Source organism: Phodopus roborovskii, unplaced genomic scaffold (assembly GCF_943737965.1).
Source record: "Phodopus roborovskii unplaced genomic scaffold, PHOROB, whole genome shotgun sequence".
Lineage (NCBI taxonomy): Eukaryota > Metazoa > Chordata > Mammalia > Rodentia > Cricetidae > Phodopus > Phodopus roborovskii.
Window position 1 is genome coordinate 16125794 of NW_026126413.1, and position 16895 is coordinate 16142688.

Genomic DNA, 16895 nt, shown 5'->3' on the forward strand with positions numbered 1-16895 from the left:
GCTCCTTTCTGTTCCGGGGGAAAAATCATTACAGACTCGGCACTTCCTCGCTAAAATTTTATTTATGCCCCATCCATTCTTCTTATTTTCTCTCTTCCCTCAGTTGCTCGCAGGCACCCACCATGGGAAAACAAAGCGTTCACGTGCCGGTCGTACAGCCAATGACTGGCGGGAGAGAAAAGGCCGGAGGGGGCGGAGCGACGGTTCCCCCTCCCACGCCCGGCGCCTTGCTGCGCATGCGTGCGCGGCATGCGCTGAGGCTTGTGGGTAGGTCGCTCAACCCCTCCTCTCAGTTAAAGGCTCTCGCTGCTGCTGTGGCGCCGCTCGCTCCGGGATGGCTGCCCTGGCTGTAAACAAGCCCGGAGCCGGAGTAGACGGTGGGCGGCAGGGCAGCCGGGGGACGGCCGTGGTGAAGGTGAGGGGACTTGCGTGCTCTGTTCTCCACCTGCCGCCTCCCTTGGCTTCGTCCTGCAGACCCGGCCGCGACGGTGCGGCCCAGGCTCGGGCCGGCGCGGTGCGCGGCCTCCGGGGGCGAGCGGGTGGGCGTTTGGAGCCTCGCTGCCCCGCCCGCCGGTCCTCGGCCTGCTGGCCCCAAGTTGCCTGGATGGGGCCGTCTGTGACAAGCACGCGTGGGCCCGTGGAAGTTGACCTGCGTGGATTGGTCTTTCCCCCGCTCCACGGGCGCTGGTGGGCGTAGATGAATTAAGCAGCCTTTACAGTAGACCGCTGCCGTAGATTGTTTCAGCTCGCCAGGATCCACGTAAAAGGTCGATGTTAATTAGTACTTTACGTGGAAGGAGCCCTTGGTTTGGGCTAATACAGCAAGTAGCGAGGGCCCAGCGTTTTCTGGTTGTAAAAAGCCTGCTTTCCAACGTTGCATTGTTTCCATAACCATACATGTCCATTTCTGAGCCGCCCTTTGCCTCCGAACGGAACAGCGTGAAAAGTCTCCAGCTGCAGCATAGTTGGGGTTTAACACTAGGTGTGTGGTGTACCCTCTGCTTGTAAGATTCTTCCATGTATTTATAAAGATACCATATATTTTACTAAAGGTAAAGTACCTCAAGCTCATGTCCCCCGTCCACTGTAACATAGATCTGAAAGGAGCGAGTGGTTTACTGAGTAACTTTGAAAGCAGTCTGCAACCAAGAGACTGGTATTCTCTTTCCGACTGTGTTGACAAGGGTATAGCATTTACATTCCCAGAAGTGATTGTCATATATACACTGGATTGATAACAGTGAAACAAGTCCATTTGGTTATTACTCGTTAAATGGTAGATACCTTTTTTTTTTTTAACAAAGGCCTTTTTTGAGGAATTTATGCTAATCGTTTATTATTAGTCCTTTTTTATTGGTTGTTGATTTAGTTAACTTTTTTCTATATTGAATTGAATTCAAATTACATTGAATATACAAAGATCTCAAATGTAGAAGAGCCTTCAATATTATGCATATTTTATGTTTTAGGTTAATATTTTGAATTGTGCTTTTGCTAAGTGAAAATTACCTGCAGAATATTTTGTGAATTTAAGAGTTGTTTTTTCTATAATTGGAATAAGTACCGTGCTGTATATTCTCCTTAGCACTTTCCACTTTACTAATATTCAGTGTATATTCATAAAAAACTTTAATGGCCTGCAGTTATGACATATGAGTGCACTACAATTTATATTTCAGTTTAGTGTGTATATGTACACGTATGTTGTTTTTAATTTTTTAATGAAATAAATGGTGCGTTAAAGAATAACACATTGTTCTTGTCAGATGTGGGCTGGGGATGTGACTCAGTAGTAGAACATTTGCCTGACGTGCAAAAATCTGGGATCCCCAGCAGTAGAGACAACAATATCAACGAGGATGAAAACATTTGGATTTTGTCTCATGTATGAGGTAGTTTAGAATAAATTCCTTAACTGCTAAATCGCTGCCATGGATGCTGTTATTACTCAATAAATTTTCATATCAGTCAGTGAAGTTGTTTTCCTGCATTTTCTCCAACTGCTGCATTTTATTAATACAAAGCATTAATAACTTTTTGAAAAAGTATCTTGGTGTAATTTTTCTTTGCATTTTAATGAGTTAGAGCAAATTATTAATATAAAGGTTTCTTTATATATATAGCTTAATATAATTTAAGGTACTTAATTTGTCTCCTTTATTTTTTTCTGTGAACTATACTACATTTAACTTTTTTTTAAAAAAACTATACCAGTATTCAAGGCAACTGTGAATTACCAGTTTAATTATAGTAAAAGTTGTTTGCATCTCAGTTTCTCTTATTTTTTAAAGACTTATTTATTTACTGTGTATAAGGGTGTGTTGTGTGCATGTATATCTGAACAGCAGAAGAGGGCACCAGATCCTGTGGAACTACAGTTACAGGTGGCTGTGAGCCACATGTGGGTGCTGGAAATTAAACTCACGACCTCTAAAAGAGCAGCCAGTGCTCTTAACCACGGGCCATCTCTCCAGTCCTGCATCTCAATTTCGAAGTCTAAATGTATTGGTGAATCAAGTTTCAAGTTTAAAATTGTAATGTGTCTGATGAGATTTCCACTCTAATTTTTCTATTTTTAATTTTGTGTTGTGTGTGTTTGATGGTGGGCTGAATTGTTTTTGTTTTTAATTTTGTTAGATTTTATTTACATAAGCACATATAGGTGCTTGTTATTTGGAGTGTGCTGTTCTGTGTTCTTGTTCTAAAATGCAAAGACATGCTAGTCAATGAAAGTATTGAAGTGTTTGAGTCTGACAGGCAGATAGATACTGAGAGTACATGGAAACCCAGAGGATAATGTAGTTGTTTCAGCTGGAGTGAGGGGTAGGTAGAACAAGAGGTAGGTACTTGGGAATTTTTTGATTTATGAAAATAAAAACCTTTATAGGGAACCAGAAGGTAGGTGCTTACCAATTTCCTCAACATTAATTAGTGTAAAACAAGAGTCAAACACTGTTCTATCCTGGGACACACTTGGACTGTAGGAGTCTGCAGGATACGGCAGTGAAGGGAGGGTACAGGACAGTTTGTTGTGTCCTGATTGGTAGACAATGGAGTAATTAATTGTGAATGTTTTTAAAAAGTAATTAAAACTGAAAACAGCATAAACAGTAGTTAGTTATGAAAGCATTGAAAATGGTATGCTTTATAATTAGTTTATGATTATTTATAAAATATTAACCCATATTAACCTGAGAGTCAGAGGGAGTCAGTTCTCACAGCTTTTTTGACTGCCTTTCAGTAAGTCATATACCTGTGATTACAACAAGATAGTCAAATATTTTCCAAGTCAGAGCTACTTCTTAAAGAATAGGAATTGAAGTTTAATTTTCAGCTACTCTGGCTTTTGCTTTTAATTATTTTGTGAAGTCTAGAAGGTAACTGAATATTCCTTGGAGACTTTCTTACAAGTTTTTATAGTTTAGAAAATAGATTGTCATCCCAATACACACTTTAGATTTTCTTTAAGTCAGTGGTGTTTCAGCTGGACACAGTGATACATCCTATAACCCTAGTATTCGGGAGGCAGAGGCAGGAGGATCACTGTATATTGAGGCCAGCTTGGACTGAGGTCCATTCAGGGCTGCTTGGTGAAATATCATCTAACAAGGAAATAAAACAGATTTAGAGAGATGACTGATCTGTTGAGAATACTGACTGTTCTTTCAGAGGACCCAGGTTTGGTTCTCAGCATCCACATGGTGGCTCCAGGGAATCTGACACACTCCTCTGACTTCTATGGGCTCTACACCAACAAGGTGCACAGACATACATGCAGACAAACATTCATACACAAAAATAGATCTCAAAACATTTTTTTTTAAAAAGGAAAGAAAAGCAAAGTGAAATGATTGTTATTGGATGTTTTCAGAAGAATTATAAATTGCTACATGTTCAGTTTCCAGAAGATTGGATTATGTTACTTATCTTAATTTGCAACATAAGAGGACTTCAAGGAGATTTTACTTTGGAAAGTCTGTGAATTGGAAATGAATAAAAATGTGAGGTTTTATAATTTAGTTCAATCCCCATGGAGGATAAAGTTATAAAGTTGATTTAATATGCTAATTAGGTCAATTCTTTTTAAATCTAAAATACTAGAATATTGTTTCAATAGTGTTTATAGACTCATGTTTCTGTTTCCAATACTAGGTTCTGGAGTGTGGCGTTTGTGAAGATGTCTTCTCTTTGCAAGGGGATAAAGTTCCTCGCCTCCTCCTTTGTGGTCACACAGTCTGTCATGACTGTCTCACTCGCTTGCCTCTGCATGGAAGAGCAATACGTTGCCCATTTGATCGACAAGTAACAGATCTAGGTAGGAAAATTATTTCTATGAATCTAAAGTAGAAAATTACTAATGTAACACAAATGATACAGAAAACAGTTTCTTTACACTTGATTTTTTTAGGTTAAGTTCTAAGAGCTTTCAGAATATTGAGTTTTTGTTACGGTCATTGGGATTCTAACTGTAAGCTAGCTCACTTTTATTTCCAATGGAAACCTGAGACTTTTATATTTAATACTTAATGCTGAGAACTTAGTGCTACCATTATTCAAAGAAATGAGACTACTGTATTAATCACAGATTAAACCCTTTGCCTAAAGCCATGACTGTTTTCTCTAAAAATGAACAAGCAGGTAGTCAAAATATATATTAAATCATTTGAGTCTCAACACACTTTCCTCTTTGTTTTATTTTGAGATAGGATTTCTTTGTGTAGCCCTGGCTGTCCTGGAACTTGCTTTGTAGACCAGACTGGCCTTGAATTTCAAGATCTGCCTGCTTTTAGCTCCTCAGTTCAGTCCTGGGATTAAAGGTATGTGCCAGCTAGGTCCTTTCATACTTCTAAAACTACTTCAGGATCAGTGTTCACAGATGTCAAACATTAAAAGTTTTACATCTGTTTGTGTGTGTCTGTGTCCAAATCAGGTGATCAGGCTTGCAGCAAGTGTCTTTATCCAAGGGTCTATCTCACAGGCCTAGATCTAGAAAGTAGAACATTAGCATGTGAAAAATTATTTCACAATTTAATATAAGTTCTTAATTTACTCTGTAAGATAGAAGAGTATTCTGTAAAATAGTTTTTAAGGCTTATATTTTTTCAGGTCTTGAGCACTACTTAAGACCAGGGCTGATGGAAGGAGCGAGCTGACTCGTGCAAGTTAGTCTCTACCTCCACACTTGTGTGGTGACACTTTTCTCTACATGTGTGTGCATCACCCCACAGAAAAGGACATAAATGTAATAAACGTCAGATATAGTCACTATGTGTCAAAACTCAAACAATTTAGCTACCTGTAAAAGGAAGCAAAGGTGTCTCTATATTTAGGCTTTAAAAATGCTAGGAAACATGGTTTTGTTTCCTTAAGATTTTGACTGTTCTCATATGAATATTATGCATATTCTCAAGGAAACTAATGCAAGACACTAATGACATCATATAGATAACATTAACCTACTATAATAATAGTGGTGGAAGAGAAACATGTCTCTGTTTTAAGGTTCATTTGGTTGACTTTTTATTCAGTAAGACAAAATATCATTATCCTTTCTTCATATACAACTAGATGTGTAGAAATGGTAACATTTTGCAAATGTAGGCCAGAACCTTTTCCCACTGTTTGGGAGAGCCCTCTACTTTTCTGAAATACCACAGTGTGGGGGTTGCTACTCTCAGGGTTAAAAGCAGAAGTTATGACAGGGAGCAGTTAGTGATGTATCAGAGCTTGGAATCAACTCCTGTCTTACCAACATTAGTGATGCCATCTCTGGCTTGAATAAAGATTGTAATGACTATGACTTGTGGGTACATTAAACTGTGATTTGTATGTGGGATATGATAGTGACTTTTAATTACTAGCTTCCAGGTTTTTAAAGATTTGCTTGTACTTGTACTTGTGTCATAGAAATAGTCTGTATGTGTGTGTGTGTGTGTATACTGTATACATACAGTATACACTATATATAGTGCTATCTGTACATTCTATCTATTGTAAAAATTTGAGAAAAATATAAAAGTAGATTGTTTGTAATTCCTTCTTCTAGAAGAAAACTGCTCTTACTGATGATATCAGTTCCTAATCTGAGCTCTTGTTTGGTCCATTGAGTTGTTACTTTTGATCAGCAGTATTTCTGGCTTCTTTCTGTTCCTTCCCCTATAAAAATTAGGTATGACTATGGTGTTTCCATTTAACTTTTGAAATGTGAGCATAAATAAAGTGTCAACTGTCAACTTCCAGGTAAAAGATTTTAAAAGGAAGCTGGGTGGTAGTGTACCTTTAATCCCAGTACTTGGAAGGAAGAAGCAGGTGGATCTCTGTGAGTTCAAGGCCAGACAGGTGTACAGAGCGAGTTCCAGGACAGCCAAGGTGGTTATGCAGAGAAATCCTCTCTCTCTCTCTCTCTCTCTCTCTCTCTCTCTCTCTCTCTCTCTCTCTCTCTGTGTGTGTGTGTGTGTGTGCTTGTAAATGCTGAAAGATCAGAGAAGTTAAGGAGCCAGCCACTAGAGAGACTTCTTACCTCTACTGAATCTACAGACCAAAGGGGTGAACCTGTCCCTAGGAATCCTCTGACTGAATGCATGAGCTCCTGCCTCTTCCCGCTTTATTTTCCTCTCTCCAACCAGCCATATGGCTCCTATCCCCATCTCTCTAGTGCTGGTATTAAAGGCATGTGACTCTATGGCTAACTAGTGGCCAGCTCCACACTCTGATCTTCAGGCAAGCTTTATTTGTTAAAGCACAAACAAAGTATCACTACACAAAAAGAAAAGTTTTTAAAGATGAGTTTGATGATGATGTAAAGTAAATCCTCTTTTCTGCAACAGTGAGGTAGTCTATGTGAACAGAGGCTCAGTGCTCCTCACCATACACATACAGTGGGAACAAAGCCTTTCTCATCTGCTCCAAACCCTAAGAATTTGTAGGAACAACAAAAATCTGTGATGGTTTTAAACCATCAAGAGTGTAAATTTTTTTTTTTTTTTTTATATAATCACAAAATTGTTAGGTACTCGGGAATTTGTTTGTTCCTTACACAATGACTAAATTTTGGGGAAATTCCCAAAGTTGTATTTTTAAGTGGTTGTTCTGAATAATTCAATGTTTATACAAGTGGAGTAGCTGGACCTCAGTAAAATACATTGGACAAGTGGAAACAAGGAGAAAGCCTTGAAGAGGGACAGTAAAGCTAAGGAAGGCATGCTTCAGTGATCTGCATAGTAGCAACTGAGAAAAGAGGTTATAGAAGTTGAAGAGGAGGATAAAGACAGCCTAGCTTTAAGAAACCAGAAAATGTTTTGGGGTTGTTTCCAGAGAAAAACAGTGACTAACAGGAAAGGAGCCTGTAGAACTTGTCACCATTATCTTTTTACCTTTTTATTTTATTAACAAACACTCACTAGATGGCAGTAATATAAAATAGTATTTGTGCTGTGGAAACTCACCAGCTCCTAACTGCTGAATGATGTGCCTGTTACTTGTGGGCTCAGAAAACTGGGCATTTGCAAGTCTTTGCATGAATGTGCATGTGTCCTTATGTGCTCAGTTTGTGGTCTTACTCAAACCTTTGCAGAACCTTATCTGAGAGGGCTCAGTGTCTTGCTTTGTTTTGTGGTTCTATGAGGTGTCTTTTTTTTTTTTTATTAAAAATTTTTATTTTATGTATATGGCTGTTTTTCATGATCTGTATATCATTTGCTGTCTCCTGAAACCTGGTAAGGTATTAGGTTCCTAAGAACTGGAGTTACAGATGGTTGTGAACCACCGTGTGGGTGTTAGAAATCAGATCTGGATCCTTTGTAAAAGCAGCCATCACTATGAGGAATTTATGGAATCATTGGTTAAAAAAAAGGTTGGGAGTCCTAGCTCTTCTAGTTGCAGTTTACATAGAGATGAATCTTTTTACGTCCATTGTTTATATATTTTATACAATAGTTTATAAATGTGAATTGTAGCTCATTTTTGTGGTCATGAAATAAATGTAATTGTAAACACTGTGTGTGTATGTTTGTTTACATGTGTGCTTGTGTGTGTGTACACTGTGAATTGAACTAGGGCCTTGTGCCCATTCTCAGACCATACTCTGCCATTGAGGTAACTCCTTTCCCCTATAATATCTTTAAAAAGAAATAGAGTAAGACACAGCAGTATATTGCACACTGTTTTAAAAGTATTTTTCAAGTTTTAAAAAGTCCACTCATGTTTATATATATGGTATTCATACTTGTATGTATGTTTATGTGTATTTGTGCATATGTATCTGTCCACCTGTATGTGGATGACCAAAGTTGATGTTGAAAATCTTTGGGAACTGTCCAATACTGATAATCTTGCTACTACTGTTTGCTCCAGAGATCCGGTCTTTACCTTTTGATGCTAGAATTACAAGAGAGCCATCATCCCCACCTGCACCTCTGTGACTTTGCAGAAGCAGAGCTCGCTGTCCTTACACTTGGCAGCAGGCACGGCAACCCCTGGGCTAGCTTCCCAGCCCCTAGTGTGTAAAACTTTGTTTTTTCTGGTGTGTGCATCTTGGCCTGGATTGTGACATAAAATGCATTTCTTATTGTACATAGCTGTAAAAATATTTGAAAAATATTGAAATACTTATTTTAGTTTGTATGGTAAAATGAAAAAGAAAAGATTTGTAAGGTATGTGTCTACTTGTGCTGAAGGGGTCTTTGGTAATATTAACAAGCACTTGTCCTGGCAGCTTTTAGACATAATTAATAACTGAACTGTATGTATTAGAAATGACTTTTAAGGTATTAGGTAAATTGGTTAAAATTCCATTTTGGTATATTTACTTTTGTTTTCATATTTTCCCTAGGAGATTCAGGTGTCTGGGGGTTGAAGAAAAACTTTGCTTTACTGGAGCTTTTAGAGCGTTTGCAAAATGGACATATTGGTCAGTATGGAGCTGCCGAGGAAGCCATCGGGATATCTGGAGAGGTACTCATGGGACTTGTTGAAATATTTACTATAAGATGAATTTCTTTAACCTAAGGTATTTTCCAATATTAGCACAATATTCTTGTTTGCTTTATCTGTGAGTTTTTTTTTTTTTTTTTTTTTTTAGAAACATAGCTTTTTACTACATTATAGTTCTGAAGTCTGCACTGTTCTAAAAAATAAAATAGAAACGAAAATTTGTTGAAATTCTATGTCTAATCTGCTTAATGAGTAAACTCTTATCACAATTCAGTTCTTTCTAAGGAAAACCTTTAAGATACAAGATTTTGAGAAAGTAAGAGAAATGTTTAATATATATTAGTACAGAGAATCCAAAACTAAACCTAAGTAGCAAAATATAAGATAAGATAGACCAACTTTATGAGAGGCCTTCCAGTTTAGATATGAACTAATTTAAACATTAACAGGCGAATCTGAGGAGGCGCTACTAGACTTTAATCTCAGCACTCTGGAGGCAGAAGCAGATGGATCTCTGTGAGTTCGAGGCCAGCCTGGTCTAGAGCAAGTAACAGGACAGGCTCCAAAGCTACACAGAGAAACCCTGTCTCGGAAAAACAAAAATACAAACAAACAAACAAACAAACAAATAACCCAAAAAACCAAACCAACAAACAAAAGACAAGAAAAAAGTTAAGCAATATGCTTGATGTACCTTATCCTGACCAGATGATGTCTGTTAAATATTGCCAAAAACAATCCATTAACAATGTGCCAGCACATTATTAGCATTTCAAGAGGTGTCTGCATAGCTTATCTAACAAATGTTAGGCTTCTGTATAGAAGGATATTTGTAGTAAAATATTGTTAGTGGTGTTAGTTATGGACTTTAAAAACTGCATATTTGATTCAATGGGAAAAAAACGCAATAGATTTATTGCAACTTCCCTTTGGTGATTTCTTATTATTAAAATGAACTAGAAAAATGATTTTCAGATTGAAGTGTTTTCATTTATAAAACCATTACAGTACTTTCATATGTTGTATCTTTTACCTTTATTTTGAAAACATTAGAATATTATGTACTGTTGAACTTATAAATTATTTGTTAAGGCCTAGAAAACAGATGTGAATGTGTTATGATATGTGTGTGTGTGTGTATGTGTGTGTGTATATATATATATACACACACATGTATATATAAATATTTGTCACTATTGCAGAATCAATTGTTTCAACCTTTGGGTCATTTTAAAATTTAATTTGTCAATAAATGATATCATGTGGGTACTATCTAATTTTTATTTCTGAAAAAATACACAAAATGTCTCTTTACACTAATTACAGCCTTTTAGTGTCATACAAAAGTTTTCAAAGCATTCCTCATTATCTGAAAGGTTATTTTTACACAATTCCAGTGCATTTTATAGTATGGTTCAATGCAGTGTACTTCAGGAAACTTAAAAATAGTATTTAGCAGCTGACATAGGGCTTACTTCTAAATTTGTAGTTTCCAGTCATGATTGGTATCCATTCACTTGTGGAACTTATTGGAAAGTACTTGTATATATTAGAACACACACACACACACACACACACACACACATTTACTTCAGTTCTCAAAATCTAGTGAGATCAGAATTTCCCATCTTGAGTCAAATGTGTCCTTTATTTTCAAAGTTTCCACAGCTAATTCCGTACCTTAATAGTATGAGGTTATTTATAGTGCATAGTGCTGATTTTCTCTTTATGTATCCTCATGACAGGTAACTAAAGTAGTAGGAATTTAAGTCTTTTTAAAATATTAGTAAGTTTTCCATGGTCCTGTTTCTTTTCAAAATTTGATAGAAGAGATCTTTACACTAACTGTGAATATATGAGATGATTTTGTATGTAATTCAATGGTAGAGCATTTGTCTGACATTTATAAAGTTCTGGTTCAATTCCCAGCTTTGGGGGGGGGGGAAGACTATTCATGAGAATAAATATATTTTTGCCTCAGAATTGTAACTCATGTTGATATTCAGTCTCAGAGATAGCATCTTACTTTCTTGAAACAGTATTTTTGGTTGTGACCCTAGCCTTTAATGGCTGAGCCATCTCTCTAATCCCCAAAATAAATATTTTTTTAGATGGGTAGGTAGCACACAACCTTTATACTTACTAGTGTATTTCATTATTAAATAAAATTTCTAGGAGGCCACTGATGCATGTACTGAGTCCAATAAACCAAACCAATATAGAGTTTAGTCGTTATTTAGTTAATGGAAAAAGCTGAACTTTGGTTGCTTAAGGAAATCCTTGTGATCACGACTAAGCTATGTCCAGTTGACTAGTTAGTAAGCTGCAGCTGGTTTCAGTTTCTTCTGTTCTGTAATGTGTTCGGTTGCGTTATGAATTAAATTTTCCAGAACTTCTTCTGGCCCTAGAAGCCACTTATTTTGAGGACAGTTTTGCTCTGATTGTTTAATTCCTTAGTTCTTTGTTTCTATTTGGAATGACTGACTTAACAAAATTCCTTTTTTTAATATCATGTATGAGCCTAGTAAAGTTAAATAGAAAAGATTGTGGATTTTTGTAGTTCAAAATTTGCCATGTTTTAATGAGTGGGTTCAGTTTTAAGGCATTAATCTTTTGTTTATCAGAGCATCATTCGCTGTGATGAAGATGAAGCTCACGTTGCATCCGTATATTGCACTGTGTGTGCAACTCACTTGTGCTCAGAGTGTTCTCAAGTTACTCATTCTACAAAGACATTAGCAAAGCATAGGCGAGTGCCTCTAGCTGATAAACCTCATGAGAAAACCATGTGCTCTCAGCATCAGGTGCATGCCATTGAGTTTGTTTGCTTGGAAGAAGGTTGTCAAACTAGCCCGCTCATGTGCTGTGTCTGCAAAGAATATGGAAAGCACCAAGGTCACAAGGTATGAACTTAATTCGGTTGGATAACTAGTTTTTTACCAGCCTACCATTTGTTTTCATTGACCTGTTTATTTATATGAAGACAGAACTGATGAAAGTTGTGATTAATGACTTGGTCTCAGTAGCATGGAAGAAACTGAGGATTTTAGTTTCTAAATAGTTTGACTTCAGAGAGGCTTCATGATTATTTCCAGTAGGAGACAAAAAGTCTCATCTTTGTGTGCATGTTTTTGTACTATGTACTGCCTTAATAATATTTATATCTATTGATAACCCAGGATATAATTTTTGATGAACTCTTGATTTCTTTTATAAGAATACATGTACTTTTAACTTCTGGTTTATTTCTTTGTAGTAGAGCTCTCTAAAAAAGGAGTGAAAATAAATTAACATATTGTTTTGTCTATAGATTTTGTACTTGTTTGAAATGTTTGACAAAAGCCACTTGAGGCTGGTGTTTGTTTTTATTAAATCCCTTGATTTAAGTAGTTTTTGTAAATCAGATACCACTCACCACTGTGAATTCTTCCCTATAATTATGTTGTATCTATAGCATTCAGTACTGGAACCAGAAGCTAACCAGATCCGAGCATCAATTTTAGATATGGCTCACTGCATACGGACCTTCACTGAAGAAATCTCAGATTATTCCAGAAAATTAGTTGGGATTGTTCAGCACATTGAAGGAGGAGAGCAAATAGTGGAAGATGGAATTGGAATGGCTCACACAGAACATGTATGAATTTTTTATCTTCTTAACCTTTTCATTCTCTCTCTCTCTCTCTCTAATTATTGCCTAGTTACAGTGGGCTAGTACTACACTGGATCCTGAACATAAGTTTTTTGAAAATGTTTTTGTCTTCATGGTATTTATAATCTATCATACAAGAGAGTTCAAGTTTGATGATTATTTTGTGTTGTGGGTAGGGAGGTACTACAGTATACTTGGTAGTACATAAGATGTATAACACATCATATAGTTCATGGAATGCTTCCTAGAAGTGATGTTAAACTGAGATTTGAAGGAATTCAGTCAGAAAGAAGAGTGGGTTGGGAGTCAGTTATCCCACAAAGGGAAAAATGCACATAAGTGAGTATAAGTAAAGGCTGGATGAATTGTGGGTTCCAAAGGGAAAAATGCACATAAGTGAGTATAAGTAAAGGCTGGATGAATTGTGGGTCCCTAAAGAATTCACTATGTTGGAGTTTTGAGTTGGGTCCAATAAGAAGAAATCCTGAAGACTTAAAGGTTTAGTCATGCTGAGGAATTTAGAGCTTCAGATTAACAGCAATATGAGCCATTAAACTATTGACTATGGAATGAAATAATCACATTTACATTAAGAATGTCTCTGTTAAATGTAGAAAGTGAGTTAGAAGAACAGTTTTAGTGGAAACAGGAAGATCTGTTAAGATACTGTTGAAATCAGTTTAGAGATGCTTATGTCCTGTAATACTGGAGTAGCAATAAAAAAGGATGAACTCGAGGTTTTAAAGGGTAGTTAAGTCTTGGCAATTAGTTGTCAGTATTGATTGGTGGGTGATTTGATTAGTCAGGAAATTAAGAGAAGTTGGAGGCTGCTCACCATAATCAGATGAGAAGTTACATTGTTTGGATGTGGTGGCAGTAAAGCATGGCGAGATTCTGAAAATATTTTTAAGTCAGCAGAATTTTCAAAGACTAGTTGTGGAAGAGATGATAAGGATGAATTGTTTTTCTTTTTTTCTTCTTTTTTTTTTTTTTTTTTAACTTGGATGAAGTTACCATTTACTGAAATTAGATTTGGAGATGGAGAAAACTGGAGATTAGGTTTTATTAACAATTAAATTTTAAAGCATACATAGTTTTAGGGAAAGGTCTAATGGAGCAATTAAAATCTCTAAGAGTGTAAATGGTATTTGTATTTTGCTATTTTACATATAAAGTATTTAATGTTTTAATTGCTTAAAATTTATTCTTGTCTTCATAGGTCCCTGGTACTGCAGAGAATGCCCGATCATGTGTCCGAGCTTATTTTTCTGATTTACATGAAACTCTTTGTCGTCAAGAAGAAATGGCTCTAAGTGTTGTTGATGCCCATGTTCGGGAAAAACTGATTTGGCTCAGGCAGCAACAAGAGGATATGACTATTCTCTTGTCCCAGGTTTCAACAGCCTGTCTCCATTGTGAAAAAACTTTGCAGCAGGTAGGTAATTCAGATGTGGCTAGGCTATATTTTCATTGTTAAACACACAATTATCAGAGATACATGCTACGCTTCATTAGTTTAGTGACTGGGTTCAGCTGTTTGTATTAGCATTGTCCTTAGTACATGGTCTCTAACTTCATAGTGTTCCACCAACCATATCAGTGTTCATGTGCTGTTCCTGACATGAAGCTATCAATTCTAAGATCCCTGTAATGTCAATGTTCAATCATGCTAAGACCTCTTGCCTTTCTTTATCACACATTTTCTGTCTTTTGATGTGGAGTGTATTGTTTTCTTTACTGGAAATCTTCTTCAAGCTGTAACTCAATGTTTACTCTTGGAAGTTTTAATTCATACTCAGTTTGTAGATGAGTTTTTTTCCTTTTCTTTTTTTCTTTTTAAATTAATGAGATTCAAGGTTGTCCTAGCAAAAGTGTCACAAGTGTGAGGTAAGGGATAATTATTGCCCTAGGAATTTTTGAAAATTTGAAGTTTAACTTGTCTCTACTGATGTGTTACTAATAATTATACTGATTTTAAATTATAGTTTAAAACTTTTACCAATGTTGAGATTTTTCTCTTACATGTCTGATTATACTTATAGTGTGGTCAGTCTACAAGCTCATTATTAGTCTCGTTTGATGTTGAACCTATGTCATATTCTCTTGTAAAAGTTGATGTTTGTCCTGGCTTGTTCTCTGTTGCTGTGTAAAATGCTGACAGAAACCATTTTGAGGCAGGAAAGGGGTTCTTTTTTTGTTTTTTGTTTTTTGTTTTTTGTTTTTTGTTTTTTGTCTTAGGGATAACAGTCTATCAGTGAGGGAGCCCAGGAAGGAGGGTGGAGATAGGAAGAAAAGCAGACACTGTGTAGGAATGCTTCTTAATGGGTTGCTTCCCTTGGCTTGCTCAACTACCTTTCTTATGTAGCTCAGACCTCCCTGCCCAGGTGTGGCACCACCCACTGTGGACTGGACCCTACCAACGTTAATTAGCAATCAAGAAATGCCCCATAGACATGCCCATGGGCCAAGCCAGTGGACTGAGACAATGAAAGCAATTCCTCAACTGAGGTTCCTTTTTCCTTTGGTTTTCAAGACAAGGTTTCTCTGAAGCTTTGGAGCCTATCCTAGAATGTACCCTGTAGACCCCTGGAATGTACTCTGTAGACCAGGTAGGCTGGCCTTGAGCTCACAGAGATCTGCCTGTCTCTTATGATTCCTAGGATTAAACATGTGCACCACTACTGCCCAGCCCCTTTTCCTATTTATATTAAATTCATGACCAAGATTATTATGATGATACACATGCCATCTATAATGTGTTTTAATTCATCTTACTCTTCTAAAATCTATTGATACTGGGCCTAGAACTATGTGAGTATATTTTCTTCTAGCTTCATCTTGGGTGCTTTTAATAGGGAGCAAGAGGGGAAAGCTGAAAGGCAGGAAACAGCTTGCTGTGGGTTACTCTTGCCTTGGGGTTCCTGTGACTTATCAGTCCTCATAGGAGGAGATGGAGTTTTTGAAAAGCTCATGGGTCCTTCTTACAGGGTTCTTAAATTTCTGTGGGCACCACACGCATGTGGTGCATAGAGAAATATGTAGGCAAAACACTCATGTACATACAGTTTTCTTTTTGATTTCACCCACTGCAAATATTTGTCATTTAATTCTTGGTCATGTTGATGCAACTGTTCTAAATGTGAAGTTATTAATAGGTGTATACAAATAAAAATTTGAAAATTCAAAAAAAGTTTATACATGTAGTTGAATGTAGTGGTGCACTTCTTTATCCTAGCCCTAGGGAGGCAGTCAGGTTGATTACTGTGAGTTCAAGGCTGACCTAGTTGACAATGTGAATTCCAGACCAGCCATAGCTATACATTTAGACCCTGCCTCAAAAATGAGTGAAGTGTATATCGAGCCAAAGTAACAGAGTAAGTAGCAAGTGATAGATGATAGATAGGCAGATGGATGATAGATAGATGGATAGATGGCTATAGATAGATAAATTGATGGTGTGGGGGGGCTTGGGAAACATCAGATTGGGTGCTCAAAACATCCAGCAGAAACTGACTACGGAAGATTGTCCCTTCAGATGAAATTTTCCGGGGGAAAAAAAAAAAAAAAAAAAAAAAGCAAGTAACAGTAGGAATGTGACATAGTCAAACTAGGGTCTTATAAATGTTCAGCAGAAGCTGACTAGGGAAGCTCCGGCAAGGCAGCCAGCTAGAGTTCTTCCTGGAATTCCAGGCAGAGCAGGGCCTTGAGTAAGGCTTCCAAGTAAAAGAGCTAACAGCCATAGGTAGGGAGAGCATATTCAAATCAGGTGCTCACAGTTTCCAGCAGAGATCACCTGGAGGAGTTGAGGCAGCCTTGGATGAGCTTCCTGTGGCTGACCTTCATACTTCTCTTTCTGACTTCAGGAACTTTTATATCATGGGATAAAGCAACAGTAGTAATATATGTTCAGAGTGTTTGTTCTCTAGCTGTTTCTAAGGACATGATGTGTGCTGGCTAGTTTAATATCAACTTGATATGGGCTAGAGTGATTTTGGAAGAGGAAATGGCAATGACGAAGTGCCCCCACTGGATTGGCCTCCTGGCAACCCTGTGGTGAGTTTTTTGATTAATGATTGATGTGGGTGGGCCCAACTCACCCTGGGCTGGTGGTCCTGGGTGCTTGCTATAAGAAACCCTTGAGCAGGTCATGGAGAACAAGCCAGTAAGCAGCATTCGTCGATGGCCTCTTCATCAGTTCTTACTTTCAGATTCCTGCCTGTTTGAGTTCCTGTCCTGCCTTCCCTTAGGGATGGATTGTGATGTGACATAAACCCTTCCTCCCCAAGTTTCTTTTAGTTACGTTGTTTTATCA

At 37.4% G+C, this 16895-nt stretch overlaps 1 protein-coding gene across 1 annotated transcript in view; it reads left to right on the forward strand.

The window, feature by feature from the left end:
* Window positions 1-270: 270 nt before the first annotated feature.
* Window positions 271-16895, forward strand: part of Trim23 (tripartite motif containing 23) — a 28403-nt gene continuing 11778 nt past the window's right edge. The window contains exons 1-6 of the mRNA XM_051182884.1: window positions 271-415; window positions 4153-4315; window positions 8831-8952; window positions 11556-11834; window positions 12386-12568; window positions 13803-14018. Of these exons, the coding sequence (XP_051038841.1) occupies window positions 335-415; window positions 4153-4315; window positions 8831-8952; window positions 11556-11834; window positions 12386-12568; window positions 13803-14018 (1044 nt within the window). The 5' untranslated portion in view covers window positions 271-334. The remainder of the gene's footprint in view (window positions 416-4152; window positions 4316-8830; window positions 8953-11555; window positions 11835-12385; window positions 12569-13802; window positions 14019-16895) is intronic.